The sequence below is a fragment of the Microtus ochrogaster genome, linkage group LG1 (assembly GCF_000317375.1).
Source record: "Microtus ochrogaster isolate Prairie Vole_2 linkage group LG1, MicOch1.0, whole genome shotgun sequence".
In the NCBI taxonomy this organism is placed as follows: domain Eukaryota; kingdom Metazoa; phylum Chordata; class Mammalia; order Rodentia; family Cricetidae; genus Microtus; species Microtus ochrogaster.
The window spans coordinates 53,703,335-53,714,282 of record NC_022027.1 but is presented as its reverse complement, the minus strand read 5'-3'; the positions used below and the strand labels follow the sequence as shown (position 1 = coordinate 53,714,282).

At 46.4% G+C, this 10,948-nt stretch overlaps 1 protein-coding gene and 1 pseudogene across 1 annotated transcript; one reads left to right on the top strand and one right to left on the bottom strand.

Annotated features, from left to right (window-relative positions):
- Positions 1–1,852: 1,852 nt before the first annotated feature.
- Positions 1,853–1,972, bottom strand: LOC113457517 (annotated as a pseudogene).
- Positions 1,973–3,255: 1,283 nt separating this feature from the next.
- LG1H4orf36 (linkage group 1 C4orf36 homolog) lies at positions 3,256–8,124 on the top strand. The gene is made up of 3 exons (XM_013350882.2): positions 3,256–3,364; positions 6,857–7,011; positions 7,268–8,124. Exons 1-3 carry the CDS (start codon positions 3,300–3,302, stop codon positions 7,399–7,401), a joined length of 354 nt encoding a protein of 117 aa, XP_013206336.1. The 5' UTR covers positions 3,256–3,299; the 3' UTR covers positions 7,402–8,124.
- Positions 8,125–10,948: the final 2,824 nt, after the last annotated feature.

The following is a 10,948-nucleotide window of genomic DNA, read 5'->3' as shown; positions in this document are numbered from 1 at the left end:
TTTTTTTTTCTTTTTCTTTTTGGTTTATTGATACAGGATTCCTCTGTGTAGCTTTGGTGCCTGTCCTGGAACTCACTCTATAGTCCAGGCTGGTCTTGAACTCACAGAGATCCATCTGTCTCTGCCTCCCAAGTGCTAGGATTAAAGGTGTGCACCACCAACCACCACCTAGCTTCCTTCCTTCTTTCCATTTTTCATTTCTTTTCTTTTTGAAAGGCTCCTATAAGGCTCAGACTGGCGTTGAATTTGTGGCTGAGGTTAATTTGATATGTAAAAGCTTGCTAGGAATATGCTATAGTAATTGACCAAGCAGTGATTCTATGTGGTTATTTCGGGAGTCTGGGCAGCTGGGAAATGAACAAATGGCCTCTTAAAGCACACTTGGTTTTTGGGACAGTACCAAGCAGGCTAGGCTGGCTGGCCAGCAAAGTCCTAGGGACGCTACTGAGTCTTCCTCAGCAGTGCACTTGGACGTGCATCACCTGGCTCACCTGGCTTTTTTTTTTTTTTTTTCATTTGTGTTTTCTTCTCCAAAATGCCATCGCAAGGAGCTTGGCAGTTCAGAACACATAATGCTCTTACAAAGGATGGAGTTCCCAGCTCAACATTAAATCCAACCCAAGGAGCCCTGATAACTCAGGTACCTGAACTTACATGAACACACACACACATACACAGTTAAAAATACAAATAAATATTAAAACACCATCAAATGATGAATGCCACCAATCGTGTGGTAATTAAATGAGTCAGTATGGGCACTATATTAAACACCATCTAAAACACGGTAAGCGCTCTCCCAGTTGCTGAGTTCCTTCTATTTGGGCACTCAAACCTCTTCTGCAGCCCCTTTGTAACTCCATTTTAACACTAGGTGGCAGCAGCTCTCACTTAAACAATTGTAAGGAGGAATGCTAACTGGAAGATAAAGGAGAGGTACCAGCAAGATGGGGAGAGACTGAGACAGAGATGGAGGGGAAGATGGGCATAACAAGAGGCACAGAAAGAGGAGGGGAGAGAGGGGAAAAAGGAGAGGTAGAATTTGGTAATTTATTTTTATTACATACAACACAGCGGTGTCATCCCAGGATCTTCATAAGTATCCTTGCACTTGGCTCTGGCTCATTATCTTTTCTCTCCACTCCTGTGTCCCTTCTTGCTAGAACTTGGTATTTCCTTTCCTTCTTCTTTTAAAAACATTTTTTTTACGTGTATAGTTTTCCCCCCTTGCAAGTATGTAGTGTCTGGAGGGGCATCATCTCTTGGGACTGCAGTTACATAGGGCTGTGAGTGGCCATGTGGGTGCTGGGAATTGGAATCGGTGTCCTTTGGGAAAGTAGCCAGAGCTCTTAACTACTGAGCCATATTTGCAGCCCTTAAGATTTATTTTTACTTTGTATGTTAGGGTATTTTTCTGCATGTATGCCAGCTCACCATGTATGTGCAATGCTCTCAGTGGCCAGAGAGGCTGACAGATGCTCTGGACCGGGAGTTTCAGATGGTTGTTAGTGTCATGTGGGTGCTGGAACCCGAATCTGGGTCTTCTGAAGAGCAGCAGGTGCTCTTCTTCACCAGTGAGATATTTCTCCAGCCCTAATTTGGTATTTCTAAAGAAAATTCAGAAAATAGTCTTTGTTTGAGGATCTTTATTGGACAGCTTTCTTCTACCTTCTTGGATGTTTAGTTTATTTCTCCTGTGTCAGTGGGGTTGTGGGGTTGTGGGGGTGTTTATGCTCTTCGTTGATAATATTTAAGCATTGTAAGTGGCTCTGGATGAGAGTTTCCTAGATCGCAGGGCACATGTCTGTAAAAATGTACTTTCTGTACACTGTTTTCTCCTTCTCCTCCTCCCATTACCAGAAATTACGCAGTAGAGTTTCTCACATTTGGGGAACTTGCAGGGGTCAGCATGCCCAGAGTGCTCACCCTGGGAAAACCACCTTGGGGATGATCTCCCCTGCCAGCTAAGTATTTGGTATTAGTCTTAATTATAAAAATAGGCTGGCAAGACAGCTAAGGGTTTGCTGTCGAGTCTGATGCTCTGCGAGTTTGAAGCCAGCCCGGGTTGCCTAGTGGTTCTAGACCATTCTGAACTTCTCAACAAAACAAAGCAGGAAAGAAGTGTGGCAGGTAAAGAGATTAGTGTGTTTGACCTTAAAAGCTGGCCCTGGAACTCGTTAAGTACTGAAGGTCCATTCCCCTCTCAATCGGAACATTTTGTCTCTTTCATAGAGTCGTCACTGAACTCACACTGATATAATCTGGTCCTTCTGTGCTTCAGAGACTCGCAAGCATTAGCTTTAATCGGTACTACCCACGAAATCTACACATACAATATTCTCTTTGACTTAGGAAGTCATTTAGGCTCGGAGGAGGGACACTGGAAAGGTCCTGGCCTTAGCACGGAACAGCTCTAGCAAAACCCTCCGGCATAGTGACACCATTTGCCTGGGACTCTAAGAAGTTATGGATCCTCATGGTCACTGTTGTGTGACTATCCCCACAATTTCATCTGCTTTTTGTAGAAACTGACGCCAGAACCTCACAGTGAGGGGTTGAGTCTGAGCGCCCAGTGGGCGCGCGCACACAAAGCCCTTTGTTGAGGCGGCTGGTGATGCAGGGCGGGCACGGGGCAAGCAAGCAGGCGCACTCACGAGCAAGCGGGCGCACGAGCAAGCAGGAAGGCGCGTGTCCGCGGCGGGGCGGCTGCGAGTGCGCGGCCATGTACGCCTAGCGCTTGCTGCCCTGGGTCACGCGGCTGAGGCCCACGGACCTTCAGCCGGGTACAGGGGCGGGAAGTGGCTCGGGCGTGGGAGGGCGAGGAGGGCGCTCGCTGCCCCGCTCCAGTCGGTTCTGGCTGGAACTGCACCCTGGAAAGGGCCGTGGCAACCAGTGCAAGCCTGGTGATGCCGGGAGTAGAGCTGCAGGGTCCTTGTCCTTATCACAGCCATAATGGCGCGCAACTGTGAGACTCTGTATCCGGGCACAGGCGCCTATGGTGCCAGGGCGTAAGGCTGCCTGCCAACTGCAACCTTTTAGTTGCCTGATAGAGCGACTTCCTGGAAACAAACAACTAGCTTTTTTTTATTTTATTTACTTATTTATTTTTATGTCCAGGGTCCAGATCCAGCTAATGTTTACGAATGTGCTTCCTGACATCCCTCCATGTTTTGTCATGACCTTTTGGTTATTTGGCTATAAAAATATTCAAACGAGAGCTGTTGCTGTCCTTCCAGGCCAAGAGCACCGGAGACAGTACATCAGGCTCCTGTGTAAGAGAAAGGCCGTGACTATTCACCATGGCGTATGGCTTGCCAAGAAGAAACACAGTGCAAACCATTTTGAAGGGCAGTTGTTACAAAGTGTAAGTACACACACAAACACACACACACACACACCATACACACACATACCTATACACAAATTACAATAGTGTGGTTGGGGTTTGTGACTGGCTGGGCATGCTTCGCAGCAAGTTGATGGACTATAAGAAAGCATTTTAAAGTGTCTGAATTTTGTTTCTAAAAGACTACTTGAAAAATTATTTTTATGTTGTACGTGCCTCTTCGTGTGTGCATTATGTTTAAGGAAGTGTCTATGGGGGCCAGAAGACTTCCCCTGGAACTGGAGTTACAGATGCTTCTTGTGAGCTGCCCCCGGCAGACGCTGGGAACCAAACCTGGGTCCTTTGAAAAAGCAGTCTATGCTTTTAGTAGATGATCCATCTTTCCAGCTTCCCAAATACTACTTTTTATAAAAATATACAAATAAATGGGTATAGAGAGGTGTCTCATGGGTTAAGAGCACCCGCTGCTTTCCCGAGGATTGGGGCTTAGCTCCTGGCACCCACGTGGCGGCTCACATGGTCTCTAACTCCAGTGCCAGGGGATCTGTCACCCTCTTCTGGACTCAGTGGGTGTAAAGCGCGCTTGAAGACAAGTGCATATATGCAAACAAACCACCTCCACAAAATAAAATAATCTGAAAAATCAGAATACGCATACAGGGGAGGGAAGGAGGTATCTAGCCTTGTTCACATCAGTTCATCACTGAGGGAGCCTTGGAGGAATACAGCTTGCTGTCTGGCTCACAGGCTTGTGCTTAACTCGGCTTGTACACCCCAGACCACCTGCCCCCCCCAGTGGTGCAGCCCACTGTGAGATGGGCCCTCCTATGCAGTTAACAGGGAAAACAAGTCCCCACAGATAGATGAGGCCACAGGCTTTGTGATCTGGGAAATCCCTCAACTGAGACTCCCTTCTTAGGTCGTTCTAAGCGGCCTCAAGTGGCCAGTTAAACTGAGACACAATTCTATTTAGTCTTCACACCAAAGACAGACTGTGAAATGAGGAAACAGAGGTCTAGGTTGATCAAACCCACAGCCGTGTGCTTATGATATTCTGCGGGAGGCTGTGTCACCTTATTTAAAAACATTTTTGTTTTCAAGACCGGTTTCTCTGTGTAACAGTCCTAGCTGTCCTGGAACTAGCTCTTGTACACCAGGCTGGCCTTGAACGCACAGGGATTCGCCTGCCTCTGCCACCCGAGTGCTAGGATTAAAGGTGTGAGCCACCATTGCCCGCCTTTTTAAAAAAAATTTTTTTAAGTGATTTTTTTAGGTTAACATGGGTTTCTATGTATGTGTCTTTATTTGTAGGTCTGGGTTTTTTCTTTGGTTTCAGTCATTCAAAAACACCTGTACTGCTCCCATCCTAAAACACGCCTTTAGTGGATACAAATAACACCTGTGTAAGAGCGCTGGTCAGTTTAGCTTTCCGGCCTCTCTGGCAGGCAGCGTGTAGCAACATGGACTTTTTAGTCTGCAGTCCTGCGCTCCAAGCCGGGCTCCCTCTGCACACAGCGTCTTAGCCTTATCTCCCACATCTGTAATGCGCGGCTTACTTATCTATTGTGGTGGGGCTGGCAAATGAGCCAATGCCTGTGTGAGACCTGCTGGTTGCCTGGGATACAGAGAACACATCATGAACACGCATTGCCAGCACCACACAGTAGTCTCACTCTGATTTTGAGCTATTGCCTTAGAGAACTGGATTTGTTTTCACAAGGTTTTTTGAGCCGGCCTTACTAGGTGACCTTAGCTGGTCTGAACGAGCTGTTTGGCTGTGCAGATCAGGCCAGCGTCAGCTTCTGCATCTGCTTTCCAGGCGCCTTGATTCAAAGGAATGCACAACCAATGCTTGGCTTTTATGTTTTAACCTCTCTGGTTTATGACATTTACCATTATGCGTGAGTCAAGCAAGGTTTTCTTTTTAGAATAGCGTTCTACGATGTCAGTGTGGTTCCTCACAGGGTGACAGAGCTAGAGCGGCAGGGGAGTTGCCATTCGTTACCTTCAGCTTAGTTCTGTCGGTTGTGTGTGTTTAGACCTTGGGTTACATAAAGCACCATTCAAGTAAATATTATTACAAGTGCAATTTTAGCATGGGCCTGTAATTCCAGCCACTTGAGTAACTGAGGCAGGAGGATTATAAATTAAAGACGTGCCTGAGCAATTTAGGGAAACAACAACAAAGAAAAAAATAATTACAACACAAAACACATCAAATCCACAAAAAAAAAACCAACCAAGCAATCAGATAATCCACACGCATGGGGAGCCATAGGACAGCTTGTGGGAGCTGGTTCTCTCCAGGGGCCAATCTGGGTCACCCACCTTGTTGGCAAGCACTCTTCCCCGCCAAACCATCTCAGAGTCTGCACTTTAAAACCAGGTGAGCATTTTTATAAATACATCCGGGTGATTTGGCAACTGCGTCTATGATTTTTACCCTGTTAATTCACTCCCTAACATTGTATGCTGAAGTATCAACGAAACTGGAGGAGAAAAATCGAAGGGCAGCAGGTGTCACAAACCATTTCCCTCCTTTAAACGAGGTGGAAGGAATGTGAACCGCAGATGAGAACGGCGTAGCTGACACTTGTCCTTCAGAATTAAGCAAACTTTAGTTGATAGTCTCACTTGTTTCTCCAGGTGGGATATGAAAAGCCTTGGTATGTGCTACATACCCGCTCAATGTGTGCGGCTCTTTATGTATGACCTTTAGCTTTATGTTTTGCCAGTATGTCTCTCTGTGCACCTTGTGTATGCAGTGCCCTCAGAGGTCAGAAGAGGGTGCTAGATTCCCAGGAACTGACTTGACTGATGGTTGAGAGCCACCCTGTGGGTTCTAGGAACCGAACCCTGGTCCTCTTAACTGCTGAGCCATCTCCCCAGCCCCATTCCTTTGTTGCTCTTTAAGACAAGGTCCTACCATGTGCACCAGGCCGCTCTGGCGCTTATAATACATTCTAGGCTACCCTCAACCTCACCATCCTCCTGCCTCTGCCTCCTAAGGACTAAGATTATAGTTGTGTACACCGCTCTCAGGATTGTGGATATGCCCTGCCATATCCAGCTCATGTTATTTGATCCACAAAAGACACTGTAGATAGGCGTGGTGGTGCACACATTTAAACCCAGCACTTGGGAGGCAGAAACAGACAGATCTCTGTGAATTTGAGGCCAGCCTGGTCTACATAGTTGTCAAGGCTAGCCAGGGTGTGACAGTGAGACCCTGTGTCAAAATAAAAATAAAAGAGCTTATGGTTCCCGTGTATAATCTTATCAGTGGATTGGCTGGAACTGTAGGGTGCTGCACTGTGAGCAAACCCCGTCCTAGTTTCGGGTCTTTTATCAAGATCTCTGCCAATTAGCAGGCTTTTATTGCTAGTTAGGATGGTAACTCTGGAAAATCCTCCAGAAACCAAACTTGAGGGAAAGGTAGCAAGATGTTTGTATTTCACAGAGCATGCCCAGTAAAAACTGATCGAATAAGTTCATGAAATTTCGCCTCAGACAGGAACCATGGGACCTTGCAAAGCTCACAAAGACCTGGTACACAAACTTAGTGAACATCAGGTTGCCGTTCTTGGGAGAAATTGCTTTTGGTAGTCCTGTGAAGCTCACGCCATGCAAAACCGTCAAGGATGGCCTGCTCCCTTCAGCACAATGTAAGCTAGCTTTCTTTCTTTCTTTTCTCTTTCTTTCTTTCTTCCTTCCTTTTTCCTTCCCTCCCTCTCTTTCTTTCAAGAGCTACTTTAATAAATTAGTGATCACAGAACTTTTAAGTTTATCATCCACACACACCCATGCTTCCTTTCTGTCTGTCCTTAGTCAAGTTGTTAGTTCTTCTACAGTGTCCACCTGCTCTGTGCTTTGAGATGGTGAAACGCCACTCAGATTAGCTGCATTTGCTTTATCTTTCAGCCATCAAACTCGAAAATGAGTATGAAAAAAAGCGCCTAGCAAAGCTGAAGTGTCAGGAGAACGCGCACAAGGAAATGCAGGATTTACTAAGGCAGCAGAGAGTCGGCTTGCGGAGACCGCTTCAACCCAAGTGAGCCGGTGTGCTGTTGATCTGAACCTGCTTCCGGCGTCCACGGGGATGGATGGAGGCCTCTGATTCTCTCATGGTGTCGGGCAGACACGGTGGTGCCTGTGGGTGACGTGGCGTGGTGGGCACACTGACAGAGCTCCTGGGTTCCTGCTACACTCCTGTTCTCTGTGCGCATGCGGCAGCCCTCCCTGTAAGTAGATGAAAGACCACCTGGGGTTGAGTCATTCTGTGTCGGTCATTTCATGCTTGTAAGATGGCGTGGGGAAGATGACCGTCCTTGTGAGAGGCTGCATGCTGAAGAAACGTCTGGGCGTGCGTCCTTGAGATCCCAGGGAGAGTTCTCAGAAAGACGGTGAGAGAGAAGCTCCTCTCTTCACAGCGAGAAACCGCACACTTTCATCTGGTTAAGAAGCAGCTAGGTTTCATTTCAGTGCCTCTATGGTTATTGATTTCTGGTAAAGTATCACTTATTCTTCTCATGTGGCACTTTATTTTTTAACTTCTTATTATGTAGTACTTTAAAGAAAGACTTATTCTATTCTTGTTCTTCTGAAAAAAAAATTGTCAAGCCACTTTCCTTCTCCCTAATGTTCTTTCCACAATGAACCTGGAGCAGGTGCCGCTATGTGGCGGAAAGAGACGTGAAGGGACAAAGATGGCCTTGTTGTGAGGAAATCTCGTATTCGCAGAGTGGCTGGGGAATGAGGAATTAACTGGAAAGAACTGCCTTTGTATGAACCAAGTTTTCTAGAATTTGCATACAATAAAGCATATTTGGATACTAATGTCATATTTAAGCCCTGTTTTTTAAAAGGTGGTTCAACAGAGACGCTAGGACCATGTCATCTCCTAGCTTCAGAGAAGATCCTGTGGGGCAGCAGTGTTTAAACTCTCAGCCTCGAGCTGGTGTGTGTCACAGCTGTGCAGAGTATGCGAGGCTTGGGTCTCCAGCACGGAGAAACAGAAAAAGAACACAGACTCTACACTTGCTTTTCTCTAATTACTTATAGTAGTGTGATGTGGGTGGGGTGACCTCTTCTCCAAGTCTGTGTGCAAAGCGGCACATAAAAATCTGTGCGAAACAATGGCAACTTGTTCATAGTGGTGTCGTGGTTTGTGAAAACCAGAACTATTGAATTTTTCAGAAAATCTGTTTTGAAATCAGGTGTGGTATGTACATCTGCAGTTCCAACATGCAGGAGGCTGGAGGATGAGGCAAGGGGATTGTGAATTTGAGGCCAGCCTCAAATCACAGAGTAAGATCTTGTGAGTTCTGTGTGTGTTAGGCCATGCGACCTGATTATTTGTTTATTTTATTTTATTTATTTATTTTTTTGAGACAAGGTTTCTGTGTGTAGCTTTGGAGCCTATTCTGGAACTACCTGATTTTTTAATTCAAAGCATGGTACGAGACCAGCAAGGGGGGGGTCAGTTGGTAAAGGTTCTTGCTGCCAAGCCTGATGGCCTTCATCCATTCCCTGGGACTCACGTGAGGACAGATGAGAATTGATTCTTGCAAGCTGTTCTTTGACCTCCATACATTTATCATGGCATGCACATGCCCATACACACACACACACATACACACACACACACACACACGCACGTACACTAATGTGTGACAAAACTTTTTTTTTTTTTTTGGTTTTTCAAGATAGGGCTCCTCTGTGTATCTTTGGCTGTCCTGGAACTCGCTCTGTAGACCAGGCTGGTCTTGAATTCACAGAGATCCACCTGCCTCTGTCTCCCGAGTGCTGGGATTAAAGGTGTGCACCACTGGCCAGCACACAAATTTTTTGCGAGGGCGACTCAACACACGTCTACTCACCACACATGGGGAGCCCACAGCACACCAAAGTACAGAACCAATCAAGTCCAACCTGGTGATCCATGAGTTTTATTGGGCTAGTTACAGGAATATGGGTGAAGGAGCAGAAATGACTGACAGACAGCTGCATTACCAAAGCCCACCCCTTCATGGGTGACAGCTTACAAAAGCTGTGAACCTGGGCACACTGCACAGCCTGCAAGCAGCTCAACAGTTTGGAGAGTGTTCTTCCCACGTGACTCAGCCGGTCTAAACCTCTTCCAGGCAGCTTGTCTGGTCTTCGCCTTCTTTGCCTCTTGACTTGTTTACTCTGGTAGGGAGAAACCTAGTGAATCTAGTCAGTTTCAGGAACTTCTTGAAGCTGTTTTATTTTCCTTCCTAATTAAGGAGCTTCCTATAGGATAGGATCTTTTAATACACACACAGGGTGGGGTGTGGAGAGACAGACAGACAGACACACATGACTATGTCCAGAGTGAATGCACATGATTGACATGAGCATCACCACGACAAGGACCAAGGCCACAGACCCAAGGGAAATTGGCAAATCCTTCTTCTTCCTCTGGACCAAGTACATGTGCTTGTGGACTATTGATCAGTGTGTACAAAATGTTAAATTAACTGCACTTTCCTCCGCGCATTTGTTTTCTGCTCAAGGTTGCTGCCTTCAGAGACCTGCTTCTGCGACCAGCTAAATGGCCCACCCCCTACACACGGTAAACACATGGAGGTTGCCGGTTGCTTGTATGCGGCTCTCAGGACCTTCTAGGGACTGTTAGAGGGGTCTCATCTTCCCTCAGACACAGGTTCTGTTAGGTTTCTATTCTTTGGTGCCACTGTGAAAGTTAATGGACAGGCAACTTTTTATTTGCTTTTTACCAAATGCTTTCTGGCATAGAGCATATAATGCTGTCTTGAGAAAAGGCAGGATTCGAAGATAGTGCAGTTCCTCACTAGTTTGAGGGGAAAGTGCCTTCTGCTGCTGGAAGAGTCTTCTGATTACATAATATCTTCAGGCACGTGTTTTGACTCTCTTAAAACTGCTTGTAGGAAAATAAAGACAGCGCTGCAAAGTAACCCGAGTGAAGGTTCTAGTTTATAAATGTCTGTATGTATATGTGTGTGTGTGTGTGTTTTACCTGCATGTGTGTGTATGTGTGTGTGTGTTTTACCTGCATGTGTGTGTGCAGCACTTGTGTACCTGGAGCCTCAGGAAGCCAGAAGAGGGCATCATATCCTCTGCGAGTGAAATTATAGACAGCATGTGGGTGCTGGGAATTGAACCCTCGTCTTCTGCTCCCTGACTCCTAATTCAACTCTCCAGCTCATGAGCAAAGGTTTTAAAGCCATATTTTAAGATTTATTCTCTGATAATTTTATATGTGCATACAATGTAGTTAGATCATATACAACAATATTCTCTGCTCCGACTCCTTGCAGGCTGCCCCCCCCCCACACTTTCTGCCAGAAATCAACCAAACAACAACAGAAGCCCACTGAGTCTCAGAGCCACCCAGACGCTCATGGATGTATTCCTGGAGCATGGGGCAATGACTGTGGGCTACTGAAGAAAACACTCTCCCGCCTGGAGCAGTCAGCCCTTAAGGGCGTTATCTCCTCGGTGCAGGGGGCGGAGTCCTGATTGGCTTGATCCTGTGCAGATCTTGTGTCAGCAATGGCAGCAGCTGCTGAGTTCATGGGTACAGTCATGGTACAGTCACAG

Excerpts from the sequence above, each read along its gene's own strand:
- LG1H4orf36 (XM_013350882.2), top strand. The coding sequence starts at position 3,300 with ATGGCGTATGGCTTGCCAAGAAGAAACACAGTGCAAACCATTTTGAAG. Across the intron at positions 3,365-6,856 it reads AAGGGCAGTTGTTACAAAGT|ACAGGAACCATGGGACCTTG; the intron begins GTAAGTACACAC and ends ATTTCGCCTCAG. Across the intron at positions 7,012-7,267 it reads CCTGCTCCCTTCAGCACAAT|CCATCAAACTCGAAAATGAG; the intron begins GTAAGCTAGCTT and ends TTTATCTTTCAG.